This window comes from Nyctereutes procyonoides, unplaced genomic scaffold, assembly GCF_905146905.1.
Source record: "Nyctereutes procyonoides isolate TBG_1078 unplaced genomic scaffold, NYPRO_anot_genome, whole genome shotgun sequence".
NCBI lineage: Eukaryota > Metazoa > Chordata > Mammalia > Carnivora > Canidae > Nyctereutes > Nyctereutes procyonoides.
The window spans coordinates 40,375,270-40,394,322 of record NW_026575043.1 but is presented as its reverse complement, the minus strand read 5'-3'; the positions used below and the strand labels follow the sequence as shown (position 1 = coordinate 40,394,322).

The 19,053-nt window shown below is 50.2% G+C and overlaps 1 protein-coding gene across 1 annotated transcript; it reads left to right on the top strand.

The window, feature by feature from the left end:
* The first annotated feature begins 736 nt into the window (after positions 1-736).
* TCN2 (transcobalamin 2) lies at positions 737-17,429 on the top strand. The gene is made up of 10 exons (XM_055322866.1): positions 737-873; positions 1,268-1,412; positions 6,251-6,443; positions 7,095-7,270; positions 8,499-8,660; positions 9,952-10,124; positions 10,253-10,439; positions 11,284-11,449; positions 14,074-14,189; positions 16,847-17,429. Exons 2-10 carry the CDS (start codon positions 1,349-1,351, stop codon positions 16,906-16,908), a joined length of 1,299 nt encoding a protein of 432 aa, XP_055178841.1. The 5' UTR covers positions 737-873; positions 1,268-1,348; the 3' UTR covers positions 16,909-17,429.
* The last annotated feature ends 1,624 nt before the right edge of the window (positions 17,430-19,053 follow it).

Below are 19,053 nucleotides of genomic sequence, written 5' to 3'. Positions count from 1 at the left end.
GACCACACGAACAGAAAGGTTATTAAAGCATTTGGCTAAAAGCTGAGGTTGGGTGAAATGTTAACCAAACAGTGCTTTGATAGGCTCAACGTATTGCAGGACTGCATTAGAGGGGTCAACTTCAGATCTGGATAGCAAAGTGGACCCAGAGTCCTATTTCCTTGGAAACTACAAAGATAGGTGTGTAATATTGAATCCAGAAATTTATTTTTTTATAAGATTTTTTAAAAAATGTATTCATGAGGGACGCCTGGGTGGCTCAGCAGTTGGGCGCCTGCCTTCAGCCTAAGGTATGATTGATACTGGAGCCCTGGCAATTAGCCATAATATGACTGCAGTAAAAATCTCATTAGAGGAAATGATTAGAGGTGTTTTAAGATGATAACATTTTCACAGGTTGATCTGGAAGGGAGCTCAGTTAGAATGATCTTCTCCAACCCTCTTATCTCACACAGGAGAAACTATTTCAAACTCAGAGAGGTTAGGTGACCTGGACAAGGTACACAGCACCACCAGGCTTAACTCTTGGGCATTGATTTTCCTGTGAGGTTAGGCAGATGAGGAATCCTTTGTTCCCTTTTCTACTTACAGAGATTTTTTTTAATTTTTATTTTTTTTTTAAGATTACTTTCCTAGTCCTAACAAGTAGCCCTGCTACCCAGGGGCTCCTGTCTCAAATGATTAAATCCCGTTATTTGTTTTGTTTTGTCTCCCAGGCCTCCCGCTTTCTGGTTGGTTGAGAAACTGGCCTGTCTGGTCCGGGTCCAGCCCCACCCACCCCCAACTCCTGGCGGGCTGGCTGAGAACAGCTGACACCAGCAGTAGCTCACGTGACTAGTAGACTCTCAGTTCCGCTCCCTGTCCCAGACCAGGGTGGGTACTTGCAGGGACTCCTTCTGTGGGGGGCACCAGGTAGGCACCCCAGCCCTGCCTGTCCACTGCTGGGACGGTGAGGGGGATACCACACAGGCACAATTGGACAGACTTGGGCAGATCAGATGTCAGGTCTTCTGTGCTTGCCCAGGGCTCTTCAGGCAGCGGGGACAGAATGTAGCTGCCCTCAAGAGGTCTCACAGCATTCCTACTTGCCCTCCCCCTCCCCCAGCTCCCTACCTCCAGGAAGATTGCTCAGCCCTTCCTTCCTCTGTTCTTTGGCCTTCCTTTCACCTCAGCTACAGATCTTTTTCCCCTTTCTCTCTGCTGATTTAGCAGCATCCTGCTGGGGGTGTGGAGGGATTAATCAGTGACAGGAAGCTGCCTCTTTCAGAGCAGTGACCCGCTGTGGTTAGGAAAGCCTCTGCAAGACCAGCCCTAGAAGTCTGTCGTGCTTCACCCCTCTGCTCCTGCCATGGGGCACCTTGGGGTCCTCCTCTTCCTGCTTGGGGGCCTGGGAACTCTCGCTGATATCTGCGGTGAGTAACCAAATCTATTCTGTGCCTCTTTCCTCCTGGGTCCTTGGGGGGAGGGGGGCTGTTTTGTCCGAACCTCTCATGAAGTAGCTGGAGAAACTGAGGCTCGGATGTGTGGGAGGATCCGATATAACTGCCCCTTTGGGCTTCCACAGCAGTTGGGACTTAGCTGGACTTCAATGTTTGACACACTGTATTGAGATTAATTACAGTTGACCCTCGAACAACATGGGTTAGGTCTGCTGACCCTCCATGCAGCCAAAAATCTATCTATAACTTTCAACTCCCCCAAAACATTTTTTTTCTTTTTAGATTTTATTTATTTATTCATGAGAGACACTGAGAGACAGGCAGAGACATAGGCAGAGGCAGGAAGCAGGCTCCTCGCAGGGAACCAGAAGCAGGACCAGATCCCAGGACTGGGATCACACCCTCTAGATGCTCAACCGCTGAACCACCCAGCTGTCCCTCAACTCCCCCAAACTTAGCTACTAATAGCCTACCATTGACTGAAAGCCTTACTAATAAGATCAACAGTCAATTAACACATATTTTGTAAATGTATTATATACTGTATTCTTAGGATAAAGTCAGTTGGAAAAAAGAAAATGTTAAGAAAATCACAAGGGGGATCCCTGGGTGGCTCAGTAGTTTGGCACCTGCCTTTGGCCCAGGGCGCGATCCTGGAGTCCCGGATTGAATCCCATGTCGAGCTCCCAGTGTGGAGCCTGCTTCTCCCTCCTCCTGTGTCTCTGCCTCTCTCTCTATCATAAATAAATAAATAAATAAATAAATAAATAAATAAATAAATAAATCATCTATCTTAAAAAAAAAAAAAGAAAATCACAAGAGAAAGAAAATAGATTTGGGGCACCTGGGTGACTCAGTTAGCTAAGTGTCTGCCTTCGCTCAGGTCGGGATCCCACGGTCCTGGGATCAAGCCCTGTGACCCTATCTCAAATAAATAAATGAAATCTTATTTTTTAAAAAAGAAAATACATTAAAAAATTTTTAGAGAGTTTATTTATTTGAGAGTGAGAGAGTACAAGTGAGGTGAGGGGCAGAAGGAGAAGCAGACTTAGTGAGCAGGGAGCTCGGGCTCAATGCGGTGCTCCATCCAGGGACTCCATCCCTGGATTTACTAATTTAATACACATTGACTGAGGCTTCTCGTGCCGGTATAGCATTGGGGCTTGGGGAAAGAACAAGGCAGGTACCATCCCTGTCCTAGTAGATTGTTCTAGTAAAAGGAACAGACAGAAGAAGTCAAGAGGCAAATCGTTACTGTTTGGGGACTATGGTGAGTGCCAAAGGAAGTGAACCAGACACGGAGGTTGAGAGCTGGGGGCCACTGATTTAGGCAGAGAATTTGAGGAAGGATTTCCAAGGGCCAGGTGTGATAGGGGGATTGAGACCCAGAGGAGGCAAAGAAACTGGCAAGAAAAGGAGTGGGGTACATCCCAGGCAGAGGGAAGTGAGTATGCGGCTCCATTACAGGAGATGAGGAGTCTGAGAGAACATAGGTGGCAGGTCATGGCAAGGAATTTGTATTATAGTGTACACAGAGGAGCCTAGCTGCTTCGGCTCTGTGTCCCAATGTCCCCCTCAGGGGCCTCTTGGGACCTCTTGGGACCGTCTGGGAGTCTGAACACAGACCTGGTGCTCTTTGTGCACTGGAGATAGGCAGAAAGCAGAAAGCAGGCAGGGAAGCCTCTGTGCTCTGGGGCTACCCACCTTTCTTCCCTCCTTGTGTTCTGCCCGCAGCCTTACACTGTATAATATGTTTTCACCCCCTGGATCTCTTGTGATCTTTGGAGAAACCAAGAGGCAGGTTCAGGTGACAGATGAGTCAGTGAAGGGTTGGAGGAGCCAGGCGACCTGCTAAGGCACTCGGCTTTCCAGGACTTTGCTGGACTCAGTTCTCAGAACTCCAGGCCACAGTCTTCCCTGGGCATCAGGAGCCCCACCCACTGTTCCATACATGCAACCAGACCCCTCAGCTCTTGGCTTTTAGTTCCTGTACAGACAGTCCCTAGGAGAGACCTGAAACCCAGTCCTCACCCTCACTGGATCCGAACCATTCAGTAGTTGGCCCACAGACCCAACAGAGAAGCCCTGGACCAGGTTTGGGGGTGCAGCTGCCTACTCGTGAGCCAGTTAGCTGCCCAGAACCTCATTCTCTCTTCTGAAAAATGGGCTAAGAATGTTTCCCTGCCTTCCTCCTTGGTGTGGTGCAGACGATCCCACAGCACCTGCTTTACCAGTTCAAAGCTCTATGAGGTTGTGAAATTGACAAAGATGCTGCACTAATGCTGCCCAGGGTGGGCTCCTATGCTTTGGAATGTCAGGCCTGTGAGCTGGCAGAGCTGCATGGCCCTGTGAGCAAGAGGCCCCATGGAGAGAGCTCGCCCTGGGCCATTTTTATGACTGGAGGCTGAATTGTGGTTATTGGCCTCTCTTTATAGCTCTGGCTCCTCTTCTTATCACTTCTAATCCCAAGGCTGACTCACCTGCTGGAGGTCAGAGCCAGGAGTCCGGGTGAGGCTCCCCTACCAGTTTGAAGAAAAGGAAGAGGGAAAGAGAGGGACAAGGGGACATATGACCAGAGAGACAGGCTGAAAGAGGTAGAGACTGAGACAGGGGCAGCCTGGGTGGCTTAGCGGTTTAGTGCCGCCTTCAGTCCAGGGCCTGATCCTGGAGACCTGGGTTCCCTGCATGGAGCCTGCTTCTCCCTCTGCCTGCGTCTCTGTCTCTCTCTCTCTGTGCCTCTCATGAATAAATAAATAAAATCTTAAAAAGAAAAAAAAAAAAAAAACAGAGACTGAGACAGATCCAGACAGAGAGGGGGGAAATACCTACAGGAATGGGAGGCAGCCCCAGAAAGACACTGAGAAAGAGGAAAGAAAAGCAACCCTTGTGCCCAACCCCCACCCCTTCTAGGCCCTCCATAGGTAGTAAGAGATACCTGTGACTTTTGGGAAAACAGACATGAGATGGTGGGACTCTTGGGGTGCCTGGCTGGCTCAGTCCACAGAGCATGTGACTCTAGATATCAGGGTCATGAATTTGAACCCCACTTTGGGTGCAGAGATTACTTAAAAAAAATGATGGTGGGGTCCAAACCAAGAGAGATGGGCCTGTATGAGAGAAACCCCAGTCCTTGTGCAGGTGAAGAGCTCTGGTGGTAGTTCCTTTTCTCAGTCCCCCTCTCAGGAGGGGCAGCTTGCCCAGCATCCTGGGACTCAGCACAGTGGAAGCAGCTGGAGCCCTGCAAATAACTGGGAGGCAGTAAATGGGAAAAGTCCAAAGTGCCTCCAAGGCCACCCACTGAGCTCAGGTTCCTCCCCTAAGGGAAGAAGGCAGGGTCAGCTGGAGCTGGGAAATGCCTCTGAGGCTTCTACTTCCCCAGTATTTCAGCATTCTGATGACACAGTTTCAGGCAAATCTCAAAGCACACAGAGAAATGGTTGCAGATGATGATGGCTTTCTAACAGATTCACCCGTCAATCTCAGGCCCTCTTCACCTAACAAGATGTGGCAGGAAAAGCATTATTTTGAGATCTGCACAGAGGAATCTCTTTTTTTTTTTTTTGCACAGAGGAATCTCATCAGGCAGCCCCAGTTAGCCATGGGCAGCCTACATGGTTTATTTGGCCTTGTTTGTTTGTTTTAAGATTTATTAACTTGTTTTAGGGGGGAGGGGCAGAAGGAGAGGGAGAGAGAACCCTCAAGCAGACTCCATGACCTGGGGCTTGATCCCATGATCCTGAGATCATGACCTGAGCTGAAATCAAGGGTTGGCCATTTAACTGACTGAGCCACCTGGGCACCCCAGCCTGAAGTGTTTTATTTTTATTTATTATTTATTTATTTATTTATTTATTTATTTATTTATTTATTTATTTTATTTTATTTTTAAAAGATTTTATTTATTCATGAGAGATGTAGAGAGAGAGGCAGAGACGTAGGCAGAGGGAGAAGCAGGCTCCCTGTGGGGAGCATGATGCAGGACATCCCAGGACCCTGGGATCAGGACCTGAGCCAAAGGCAGATGGCTTAACCACTGAGCCATCCAGGTGCCCCACCTGAAGTGTTTTAAAACTGGGTGTGAGGGGATCCCTGGGTGGCTGAGCGGTTTGGCGCCTGCCTTTGGCCCAGGGTGCGATCCTGGAGTCCCGGGATCGAGTCCCACGTTGGGCTCCTGGCATGGAACCCGCTTCTCCCTCCTCCTGTGTCTCTGCCTCTCTCTCAATCTGTGTCTATCATGAATAAATAAATAAATAAATCTTAAAAAAATAAAAAAAAAACTGGGTGTGTAACATGTTCTGCATGTGGGTTATGGTTTTTGTAAATGGATTTGGCAGAGCACCAAAGAACAGAGGCTTTGCAGGCAGGTTCATCCTTGGCTCTGCAGCCTGTATAAGACACAACACGACTTTGTACGGCTGTTTCCTCTTTGCGCAAAGCAATGGTTGCAGTTCCTATGCCACAGGGCTAGCATGAGAACCAGGTGAGGTCAGGTGCAGTGCCTGGGGCACATAACGCAGCTGGGCCTCCACTCTCTTGTTACCCGTGGTGGCAGAGTGGTTGCCTGGTACCAGCTTCCTCTGCCTTCAGCCCCCCACCTCTTCCTGGCTCACTCCAACTGCTGTTTTGGGATATCTGCTTCCCCTCTTTACCACCTTTCATTACTGCCATATTTTCCCATACAAGTAGGTTGTGTGCTTGATGGGGATGGAGTAGAAATGTTTATTCCCTGGAGAAGGCTCTGGTAAGGTAAAAGCAGTTCCTTGCTGGTGGCCTGGCCCTGCAACCTCACTTGGCCTATTCTCTTTCCTAAGAAATACCAGAGGTGGATAGCAAGCTGGTGGAGACGCTGGGCCAGCGCCTCTTGCCCTGGATAGACTGGCTCTCCCTGGAGCACCTGAACCCCAGTATCTACGTGGGCCTACGCCTCTCCAGCCTGCAGGCTGGGGCCAGGGAGGCCTTCTATCTGCACATCCTCAAGCTCAAGTACCAGCAGAGCTTCCTGAGGTATCCCTGTTCACTTTCTTCTCCTTTCCACCTCCTAAGAGACAGGAAACGTGTTCTGATTTGGGCTGCCACTGCTTTGTTGGGAGACTTTGGGCAAATTTTGTCTCCTTTGACACTTTCTCCATCTGTAGAATGGGGTTGGCTTGACTAGATTGGAGGCAGACATCACTAATCCATGACTACAATCCCTCTCATAGTGAGTCCAGAAGCAGCATTTAGCAGCATCTAACTCTGTGCTCCCTTTCCAGGGGGCATTAAGGGGAGGTCTGTTCTGAGGTTCAGTGTAGGAGTTTGAGTGAAAGGTGAAGGATCATGAGCATCTCCTGCTTGGATTCCCTCAAGAAGTGGACACAGGGCAGGGAGAGGGAAGAAAGGGAAGACTGTGTAGGCAAAGTGTGATCAATATGGTGGGGCAAACACAGGTCATTTGGATGTGAGAGCCCTTGGGGCTTGTCTTTTTTTATCTTTACAAAATATGTATGGCATGTACCTTAGAATGTGCATAGCTGACTGTCTACTTTTGGTAGTTCTAGCAAAGTTTCTCATTGTTAGGATTCTTTTCACTTTATGATGTTGAGGGTGGTGGTGGTGCCCCAACCCAGGCTTACCAGGGTGGCATTTTCTTACAGAAATATTGTTAACTGGCTTTAGTCCTAGGCTTGCTGTCAACGATGACAAAAGGGACGACCAGGCCAAGCCCTCCATGGGCCAGCTGGCCCTCTACCTGCTGGCTCTCAGGGCTAACTGTGAGTTCGTTGGAGGCCACAAGGGTGACAGGCTGGTCTCCCAGCTGAAGCGGTTCCTGGAAAATGAGAAGAGGGCCATTGGTGAGAGGACATAGTCTGTCAAATGTGTGGGGGCCTCATTGAGTAGCATTTTCTGGGGAAGCATCTAAGTCAGAACTTCAGATTTTCTTCCAGGCCTCTTTCCCAACCTCCATTCTGCTTGTCTCACTATCCACCTAGAGGCTTGGCCCTGCTGCAGTAGCCATCCTTGATCAAGCCTTTCCTGTATCCTACATGCACTCTGTTGGCAAGTTCTACTGCTCAGCTATCAGGACTGAACTGACTTTCTACCTCTGGGACAACTCCATGGCCCCTGTACTTCTTACTCCTCAGGCTCTCTCTGCTAACTGTCCTGCCTCCTGATTTGACCCAGCACATGACACCTAGGTCAAGCCTTTTTTTTTTTTTTTAAAGATTTATTTATTTATTCATTCAGAGAGAGCGAGAGAGTCAGAGACACAGGCAGAGGGAGAAGCAGGCCCCATGCAGGAAGCCCGATGCGGGACTCTATCCCGGGTCTCCAGGATCACACCCCAGGCTGCAGGCAGCACTAAACCGCTGCGCCACTGGGGCTGTAGGGCAAGCCTTTTAAATATAAACTTGATTTTGTTAGCCTGCTGAAACCCTGCAGAGGCTGCTCACTGCTGTGTCACAGGCCTTCAGGCCCATCTGTCTGTCTTTTTCTCCTCTTCAGGACCTGCTGGCCCACTCGCTCGTTCACCCAGGCACCTGCCTTTCTGGCTCTGACCACACTGATATCTCAGCTTACAGATCAGGGTCTTTATATATGTTCTATATATATATATATCTGGAAGGTTTCCTTCTTCTTCTAGCTTACCCCTGCTCCTCTTTAGCTATTCTCCACCCTGCCTCCCCTGTGTCACTGCCTTAGAGAATCCTGCCCTGATTCCCCAGCTACTCAGAGGCCTCTACTGTATGGCCCCAGAGGCCTCAGTCCACATTTCAGTTCTAATCATGCTGTCATGGGTGCTGGTTGTGTTACTGTTGGAGGCCCTGGCTGCGCTCTGCCTGGCTGGTTGCCACTAGCTCGGTCACCACCCTGAGCATAGCATCTGACACAGAGTGGATCCTCAGCAAGAATGGATTGGGACAATGAAGGAATAAAAGATCCCATGACCCAGAGGGTGGTGTTGGGAAGTGCGAGCAATGGGGTCCCATGTGCTGGCTGGGCTGGTTCCTGGGAGGGGGCAGGGAGGCAACCCCTCAGGCCCGGCATAAAGCCCCTGCCCCCTGGTTTTCTCCCTCTTAGGACCCAATCACAAGGGCCACCCCCACACTAGCTACTACCAGTATGGCCTGGGCATCCTGGCCCTGTGTGTCCACCAGAAGCGGCTCCATGACACCGTGGTGGGCAAGCTCCTGTATGCTGTGGAACATGACCAGCATATCCACCGGGACCACCTCTCTGTGGGTGAGTGGGCTAGACCCTACTAAAGCCAGATTGGCACTCCTCCAGCCCCCAGCCCCAAATGAAGGCCTCCATCCCCTGCCCCTTGCTCACCTTTCCCTGGGACCCCTCCTTATGTGTCTCTTAGGAGTGAAATGATGAGGGCTCATGTGTGTGTGGTACAGAGGTTGTGAGTCAGTTTTGTAGCTAGACTGGGACCCTGACCCCAGCTCTGTCACACACTTATTGTAGGCCACCCCTCAGATGGCCATTCTGATTCAGCTTCTCCTATAAAATAACCTCCCAACAGTATCCTGATAGAAAAATGCCTTCTGAGTAGAGGGCTTAGCATAGTGCCTGGCATGGAGAAAGTTCTAGATATTTAGCTATGATCTTGTCATCATATGAACTGAGAAGCCTGAGACCTGGATTCTGGAACTGCTACCTCACTGTGTTGCCTTGGTTCTCTAGTACCCTTTCTTTCTTTCTTTTTTTTTTAAGATAAAAAAAGAGATTTTATTTATATATTCATGAGAGACACACAGAGAGAGGCAGAGACATAGGCAGGGGAAGAAATAGGCTGTCTGCGGGGAGCCTGATGTGGGACTCGATCCCGAGACTCCAGGATGATGACCTGAGCCAAAGGCAGATGCTCAACCACTGAGCCACCCAGGTGCCCCTCCAGTGCCTTTCTTATCATTGTGATTCAGGCTCTCTTTTATTTCTGGCATTCTGTGTGTGCCTCACATGGGTGAGGGTAGGGTGGAGTAGGTTGGGAGGGTGTGAAGGTGCCCCAGAGAGAAGGTGACAGGGAGCTTGCTCTGCCTGAGGCTTATAGAAAAAACACTCTGGACCCAGTAAATCACTTCAGGATGGGGACAGGGATTGGGGGGCTTCAAATCCCTCAGGGCCCAGGCAGCAACCTGGACCTATTAAATCAGATCACATGGGGGTGGTCCCAGCTATTGGTCTGTTCCAAAATGCAGGCCGGTTTGGGAACAAGTGGTGTAGGGTAAAGTCCTCTTGGGCCTCTCTCTTCCGGGCTCTCTCCCTAACCTCTAACCCCTAAACAGTAGACAGGGTAGGGTGACCAACCATTCTTGTTTGCCTAGAACTAAGGGGCTTCCCAGGACACTGGACTTGCAATGGCCAAACTGGGAAAGTTCTGGGCAAACTGGGCTGAGTTGGTCCCCTTAGCTGGTGAGAACTTTCTAAAATGCTAATCTGACTATGCCCCTTCCTTAAGCCCTCTGGGGGCAGCCCATTGCCCCAGGGCCCTGCCTAGACTGACCTCAAATGGCTCTGTCCCTTGCAGACACAGTGGCCATGGCAGGCTTGGCCTTCACCTGTCTGGATCACTCCAACTTCAACCCCAATCAGAGACACCGGATCACCCTGGCCATTAGGACAGTACAAGAGAAGATCCTGAAGGCCCAGACCGCTGAGGGCTACTTTGGGAATGTCTACAGCACCCCTTTGGCATTACAGGTAGGAAAGATACCTTGGGGCCATAGTCCATCCTTGTGTTTGGAGGACGGTGGCCTGACTAGGGACCAGAAGACCTGGCTCCTCCATGCCAGCTGACCCACCTCCTTGTCTTCCCCATTTGTCACCAGTTACTGATGAATTCCTTCATGCCTGGAGAGAAGCTGGGTAGAGCATGCCTCAAGGCAAGGACTGCTCTGTTGGCCAGTATGAAGAATGGGGCCTTCCGGAATGCTCTTTTAATTTCCCAGCTGCTGCCTGTCCTGAACGGCAAGAGCTATGTAGATCTCATCTCCCCAGACTGTGAGGCACCAAGAGGTAGCTGGGCCTTTCACAGGCGCCCTGTTCTTTTCATCTGCAGAGTGCTCCCTGAAGTCTGAATGTCCCAGGGAAGGGAGATGGCTTAGTCTTGATTTGCTGAGTCCACAGGTGTTTGTGGGTGCACGTGGGACACACCTGCAGCTAAGATGTAGACATAGCTTCCAGAAAGTCATAGTGTGGGGAAAGAGATACCAAATAGAGAGCTCTGGGTGGGCCATGAATCTGCAGCCCCTCATGTAATACCCCATGCAGAAATGTTTGAATGAGTAAATGGGGAGAGACACATTTTGGATAGTCCTGATACATCATAATGAGTTCCAATTAGCAGCTTGAATCAGGGCTTCATCTGGGAGAAGGACTTGAGTTAGTGAGTAGGATTTGCTGGAGGATAAGAGCAATAGCAAGGGCAGAACAGAGAGGGGGCGGTAGGAACAAAGGTGCCAAGGTATAGAAGACTGACATTTGGGGAAAAGGTCTTCCTAGAAACTGGGATATGGGAGAATGAGATGGAGTTGCAGGCAGGAGAATGAAAAGAAGGGGAGACCCTCTGTGGTAATGGTGTGTGTGGGGTGATATGAACAGATGCATGTTCAAGAAAGATACCTTGGGCTGCTCTGTGGCAGATAGGTGGTAAGGGGGATACTGGAGTCAGAAAAACCAGGGAGGGGCCCAAGCTTGGGCAACCTTGGCACATGAGGGCAAAGGGACAGGGGAGGCTGGGCTGGTGGCTGGGGGTGGTGCTGGCTGGGATGGACCACAGTGTCCTTGAGGGAAGAAAGGATGACTAGCACCTGGCTCCCTGCCCTCACACCAGCTACCCCTTCCTCTCTCTCTGGCATAGTCCTATTGCAACTAGCCATGGAGTATCCTTCACAGACCCGAGAGGTCATCAGCGTCATGCTGAAGGTCCCCAGTGTCATGCCACCATACAGATACTCCATCTCTGTCCCTGCTGGGTCCTCCTTGGAAGATGTCTTTAAGAAGGCCCAGAAGCTCGGAGGATTCACGTAAGACCCCTACCTCTTAGTCCTCACCCCACTGGACCCCACATCCCTGAAACAGAACATGGATGGGATGGGGATGGAAGAAGAGGTTCCCCAGTAGAGGTGCTGGCCCAGGCTCTGCTTCTACCGTCTTCACTCCTTTTTTTTTTTTTTTAAGATTTTATTTATTTATTCATGAGAGACACAGAGAGAGGCAGAGACATAGGCAGAGGGAGAAGCAGGCTCCCTACAGGGAGCCTGATATGGGACTCGATCCCAGGACCCCGGAATCACAGCCTGAGCCAAAGGCAGATGCTCAACCATTGAGCCACACAGGCGCCCCCACCTTCTCTATTCCTGAATGGCCCACACTGTAGTGGAAACGGGCTGCTGTGGGCCAGCATTGTCGGTGGCTCTGAGAACATGCTCTGGGGGCAGAGCATCCACATTGGAATCCCAGCTCCACCACTCCCCAGCCAGGTACCCAGAGCTAGTTATTTACCTGCAGCCCAGTGAGAACACCAGCTGTGCCCTGCTCCTCACAGGGCCCATGCAAGGAGTCTAGGAATTAGCACACAAAGAGGACATGGCATATGTGGGACGTGGCACCTGCACTTAGCTAGCTCAATACAGGCTAGCTTTCAAAAGAATAAGAATTTTTATTATCAGGCAATCTTGGCCTCATTCCTGTGACGAATTACCTTGGGCAAGTCCTCTGTAGAATGTAGAGGTTGGACAACATCCTTAAACTTACTTCTCACTCTGACAAGATTCGACAAGTCTGGGGCCGAGGATTTCTAGAGCATTGCTCTATGCCCAGCCATGTCCATGCTTAAATAACATGGGTGGAATTCTTGTGTTACCAATGGGGAATCTGAACCAGAGGTGTTGAGTGCTTCCACGGGATCACCCAGACTCCAGACTTCTCTTCTAGAAAGCTGGGCCTCAGTTTGAGAGGGCCTCAGTTTCTGTTCCCCACCTGGAGTTCCCAAAGGACAAAGAGGGTCCATAGCTGGTGTCTTGAAATAGTCTGGGCCAGGGAATTTTGGGCCAGAGATACACAAAAACCCCTTTAAAGAACAAAAATTCTCCCAGACCTAGGTTATTTCTGTTATACTATGACTTAGATGTATGTTATTATGGTTACCATTAAAAGTCCCTTTTCTTTCTGGCTCCAAACATCTGTAAATCCTAAACAACTTTGCAAATTAGATATAAAGTGTAAAAAGAGTAACATTCAAATAAGGACTATTTGCTGAGGAGCCAGGTGTACATGGCCAGGCATGGGATGGGGTGAGCCCGATGCTCTCAGCTGCTGAGGCCTGAGCTACTGTCAAGCCTGAGTTTGTCCAGGCAACTGTGGCTTCATAGGCCCTTCCCTGGCCCCGAACACTCCATTCACTACTGAGCCCACCTCAATTCTCTTCCCAGTAGTCTGCAGTACATACAACACAGTCCCAGATGGCCACACACACTGAGCAACTTGGCAGGCCCAGTCTAGCAGGCATTGAGAGTATGCAGAACCTGCTGGCATTCATGTCTGAATAATGTCCTCAAAATGAAGAAAAATAGAACTTAACATTCTAATTCAGAAATCCAGGATCTCTGAGAAGACATCAGGGAAACAATTTTGTCAGGGGGGGTGGGTGCCTGAACTGGGTGCAGAGGCCAGACAGGAAGGTTGTGTTTAGGGGCCTATAAATGAATGGCAGAGAAAGGTAGACTGCAGAGAGATCCAGAGAAAAAGAGAAGGGAGAGAAAGAGAGAGAGAGAGAAATAGAAACAGACGTACTCTAAGCAGCCACATGGACCCACAGTGTTAGAGAATGACAGGACAACAGGGGCTACTCTATGACAACCCCCCCCCCCCGAACACTTTCCCTTTGACGAACTGACCCTGAGTGGTTTTCTGTCTCTTAAAACGATAGAAACTTTCCCTCCCTAAGACAGAACCATTGATAAGCCTTTTGGAGGGAGGAAGAACATGACTCATGGACTTTTAAGAGGACCTTTTTGGCAGCAGTGTTCATGTGATTTGGAGAAATGCACAGTTGGAGACAAGGAGCTCAGGGAGGGGGTGTTATGAATAAGGAGTCTCTTGGCCACAGTGGCCAGAAACCTAACTCTAACCCTCTTTGGTAATGGGGAGCATGGGGTATGTAGAATCAGAGAGAAGACTAAGCCACCCAGCCATAAGAGAAGGGAAATGCCACTGAGCCCAGATTCTTCCAGAACCAGAGACCCAGTGCCACCACCATATCTCCATCTTACACATCCCTGCTTCTCTGCATGCTGGTTTCACCCTCTCTCATTGGACATTGGCATCTTAATGTGGTTCTGGCAGCTTCTGCTCCTCACCCTGCAATGTCAGCCCCCAGAGAGGGGGCAGCTGCTGAGCCAGTAATGTAATAAGCGTCCCTTCCTAAGGCATGGTCCTGGTCAGTGAGGAGGGGTAAAGTCTCCTGAATGGGTAGTGTCGGGGGATTAGAGGAAGGGTGGAGGTGAGGCCCATGGCCTGGAAAGGATTTGGCGAGCTCTGGCCCTGAGGGGACAGGCCAGGGCTTTCCTGGTGGGGGTAGTTCTGTTTCTGCCCTCAGGTCAGTGGAAGCAAAAGTCACCCCTTCTTCCTCTGCCTCTCCCTTTGGTAGGTATGGAACGCAGAACACCTTGTCGGGCCCCTACCTGACTTCCGTGATGGGGAAAGAAGTTGGGGAACGTGAGTTCTGGCAGCTCCTCCGAGCCCCTGACACTCCGCTCCTAGAAGGTAAGTCTGGTGGCCAGCCACCTCTGGACATCTCCCCTGACCAGCCTGGTTGCTGTGAGGCTTCCCCAGCTCACCTCGGCTTTCCCCTGAACATTTCTGGGCCCCAGCCTCGATAATCACTGATGCTCAAGGTTGCTTATAAGTTAACTGAACCCTTAAGAATTCTTAGGTAAGTTATTGTGGCAACTCTAGGAAATCAGATAGGCTAAAAATAAAAAGAAGAAAAAATGAGGCAGCCCCAGTGGCTCAGTGGTTTAGCGCTTCCTTCGGCCCAGGGCCCGATCCTGGAGACCCGGGATCGAGTCCCACTTTGGGCTCCCTGCATGGAGCCTATTTCTCCCTCTGCCTGTTTCTCCCTCTGCCTGTGTCTCTGTCTCTCTCTCTCTGTGTCTCTCATGAATAAATGAATAAAATCTTTAAAAGAAAAAAAAATCACCTACCATTTGCTACCTAGAAATCGCTTCTTTTAACTGTTGGTGTATTTTCTTCCAGCTAATTTTTTAAATATGTAAGTTTGTTTTTTCTTAAAAATGGAGCTTTCATCTCTAGCAATGCTGTCTGACAGAGATAAAATGTGAGGCACGTATGTAATTCTAAATTTTCTAGATGGTGACACTAATATTAACAGTATATCTTATTTAACCAAATATATAAAATATTACTCTTCCAAGTTATAATCAATGCAAAATTATTAATGACATTTTTATGTGCTTTTTTTGTTCTAAGATTTCAAATGCTCAATAGCTGTATGTAGCTAGCGTGAGCATGCTGGATGGCACAGCTCTACATACTGTTTTGCAACTTTTGAAAAAAAATTCTTTTTAAAAGACACTTTATTTTATTTATTCACTTTTTCAAGTAAGCTCTCTGCCCAATGTGGGACTCGAACTCATGACCATGAGATGAAGAGTCACATGCTCTACTGACTGAGACAGCCAGGTGTTCCGCAACTTATTTTTTTCACTTCTTAACGTATTATAGACATCTTTCCATGTTGTTATATGTAGATTTCCCCCTTCCTTTGAAATAAGTATGTAGAATATATCACTCACGAGGGTGTCTTGGGCTGCAAGTAACAGGAAGCATAGTGCAAACTAGCTTCCACTCTATGACATCCGTTGACCAGAGTCCAGAGGGAATGAGGACTTCTGGGCTGGTGTAACCTGGACTCCAGCCCTGCTCCCCTATGACTCCATACTCCTTTTACTGCTGGCTTCCTCTTTTTGTGTCTTCTTGTGTCTTCCCAGGGCTGTTCCCTTTGAAAACTTTGCCCCGAGCAGACAGAGGTGGAATTGGGACACAGGCACATTCCTGGACCCATCCCCATTGTTAAGAGATGGCCCAGGTTCTGTACTCATCATTGGCTAGAGAGCAAGGATTGCCACACAACTGGCGTGGGCCAGTCAGGGCCTGCCTTGGCACAGGGTGCTGCAGTGCGGTATGGAGTGAGATGGGGAGGCTGCGGCTTCTCAATTCCTGCTAGATATTTAGGGTTTTAACTCCAGTTTTTTTTTTTTTTTAAGATTTTATCTATTTATTTATTCATGAGAGACACAGAAAGAGAGGCAGGGACACAGGCAGAGGGAGGAGAAGTAGGCTCCATATAAGGAGCCGGATGTGAGACTCGATCCTGGGAATCCAGGATCACACCCTGAGCCAAAGGCAGATACTCAATTGTGAGCCACCCAGGTGTCCTTAACTCTAGTTTTAACTCTTACAACATTAAGCTGTCATGAGCATCCTTGTGCATCAGGCCAGTTACCAGACAGACTCTTCTGGGTCATCTGTCCCTGCTCTTGCTACCTGGAGCTTCTGTGGGAGCACCTATCCCATGCCAGGCATCAGGCCAGGTACTTTCCAGTATGTGGAAAAGCATTCTCTTTCCCTGCCTGCTTCTGAACAGACTGACAAGTAAAACAAAGAGGTGGCAGATGGAGACCCCAGGTCTGACCTCTACTACTGAAAGTCAGGGCTAGAGATTGTAGACTGGTGCAAGAGCCTGATGGACTCAATCATGAGGCAGACGTGGATCATCATGTCCTCTACCTCCCACCCCCTCTGTTCCCCAGTCCAGCAGGAAGCCCACTCCCATGGGGAAGAAGGAGCACGTGGTTGTGATACCATTATTGTCCTCATTTCAGAAATGGGAATGCTAGCACTCACAGAGGGAAGATAATTTGCCCAAAGTCACAATGCTGATGAGTGCAGAACTGGGGCTTAACCCTAGGTGCCAGGCTGGGCCTTGATTGTCTCTGGTGAGCAGAGGCTGGCTCCAGGAGATTTCACTCGTGGAATTGGCTGTCCCTCCAGACCACACTGAGCAAGTCCCTCTCCCCACCAGCCCCTTAGGGGACCCTGAAGATAGTGAGTCTGCCTGTCAGGTGTTGCCAAGGGTCTCTTTCCTTTCATCCCATGTTGGTTCGCCAACATGCTGTCCCATGCCCCCTCCTTGGGGGACTCCCCCACTGTAAAATGAGCCTGGGGGCCTTAGGAACCCTGAGGTCACTGCTGTTTTCAGTTTCCAGAATGGCTCTGGACAGCTCCCTCTTCCCTACCACCAAGCCCTGAGAGGATCCCAGAGACCTTGTCCATAAGAAGAGGTGGGGAGAGTGAGATTCTCTGCCCTGATAACTCCACTGCTCACCCCGTTTCTGCAGGTATTGCTGAGTACACCCCCAAGAATGGAGAAACCATCGAGTTGAGGCTGGTTAGCTGGTAGCCCCTGGGCTCACCTGCCCACAGCCTGGCCTACTCCCTGGGCTTCTGCCTTCCCTCCAGACATTGCTGTAACAGGCACACACCCAACCCTGCTGCTACCTCATGTGTACTTGGAGCAGTGACCCCTGGATTACCCAGCTGTCACCCTCACAGATGTCCTCAGCCATCATCCACCCTGGGTCAGGGAACCAAGCACCTTCCCTGGGAAGGGTGCCGTCTCAAGTCTGGCTCAGCCTGGCCACACAGGCATCCCCTGAAGGCCACTCATAGTCTGAAGGGTCTAAAGCAGACTCCTCGACACAAGGAGAAGTCACCGGCTACTAGTGTTGTGAGTACCGCCCCATATGGGATTGGGGTCCTGCGAGGAGACCTCTGTGGCCCAGGGGCTGTGGCCCTGACCCCAGCTCTGTCCCTGGCCTTCAGGGAAGTGGCCCCAGTCCTGGTCGTGGCATAGTGCCTGGGGAGGGCTCTGCAGAGCTGCTCAAAGCCTGCCTCTGAAATGATTAAAGTGTTGATTCTGCACGTGCCCCAGTGTCCTGATGCCTCAAGCTCATGACTGAATACTGAGTATGGGGAGGCGGGGGTGGGGTGGGGGCGCTGGAACAGAGGAGGAGGAGACTCTTCAGAGGGGAGCAGAGGAGGTAGAGGTGGGTGAGCATTCTCCCGGGTGCTGGGAGGACGTGACGCTGGCGGTGGCAACACTGATTACTGCTTAGGGAATATGTACGTGCTAGACACTTTCTCACACAACTCTGAGGTTGTGGATATTCTTATTTTCATCTCTACTTTGCAGATGAGGAAATTGGTACTCACAAAGGATATGTGATTCACCCACAATGTCAAGCAGGGGACATGGCTTAGGAGACAGACCTGGCCTGGGGTGGCCTCCTGGCTCCTCCACTCAAACATTGAAAGGTGGGGGCTTCCGTGGTTGTTATGATTACACAGCAGAGCCCAAATATATCTGGAAGCCTGGGACACTAGAGCTTTTTTTTCTCTCCCAACACACAGTCAAGGTACCACCCCAGGCCTCGGCGGCCAGGGGCCATGGATCTTGCCTGGTAGGGGGAGGGGCCTGAACTCTGGGCTGACCTCTGGGAAGTGGGGTTCAGGCCAGGCAGGCACCCCACATGCCCTTCCTCACCAAGGTTAGGAAGGGGGCCCTGCCCTCAGAGGGGCATTCTGTCAAGTTCTATAGCGCTGCAAAGTCATCAAACTCACATAGTACATATATGCCACTTCCTAGAGTTCCAGTTTCAAATATTTGGGGTCTGGGCAAGGATGGGAAGTAGGCGATTTAAAAATTCTTATATTGAAACAAACATCCGAGTATCAGAAAGCCAAGTAAAGATGCAGCCTGTTTTGAAGGTGAAATGTCTGTGTCCAGAACCCCAGAGTGCTTGTTCACTTGTCCTTCCTTCATCACAATCAGAGGCACTTCTCAGAGGATTCAGAAGCCACTCTGTGCCCTGTGGCTCTTTTACAATCCCCTCAAAGAAGGGTGGAGACTCAGAGAGGTCTAAGGCCTCCCTCGGGTTGCACAGCCTGGAGGTGGTTTATCCCAGATCCTCCCCCATTGACCCCAGCGCTCAGGTACTTGCCACCATATCACCGGGCTGCCTCCTTAGGAGCCCCTGAGACACCAGGCGAGGAAGCCACAGGCCCTTCCCACATAGAGGAGACTGGCAGTGGCAGGTTTCAGGCCAGGCTAGGGAGAGTGGACAAGAACTTCAGGGAAGCCCCTGCACTGGGCTCTCAAGGGCACGTCGTGAACTGGTTGTGATTGATCTGCCCTCCAAAGGGACTGTTTTAGTTGGGGTGTGTTTGGCTCTGAGGAGCGGGAAATGACTGAATCCTACTCAAAATCAATGGATGTTTGCTGAAAAAACCCAGTCTATACCATCCCAGGGGCAGCCAAGGGTGAGAGAGAAACGGAAGTTGGGACTCCGAGTTCCCTTCCCTCCACTGTGCTCACTATTCTCTTTGTCTTTCCGATGTCAACTTCAGAGTGTGGCTGTAGCAGTGACTCTGTCACTTTCCAGTTCAATTCCCCAGCCCCCTCTTGCTTTTTCAGGGTCCAGGGACACCTGGCCCAGCCCAGCCCACCTGCGGATTCTGGGCCAGGTGTCCAGACTGGCATAATGTG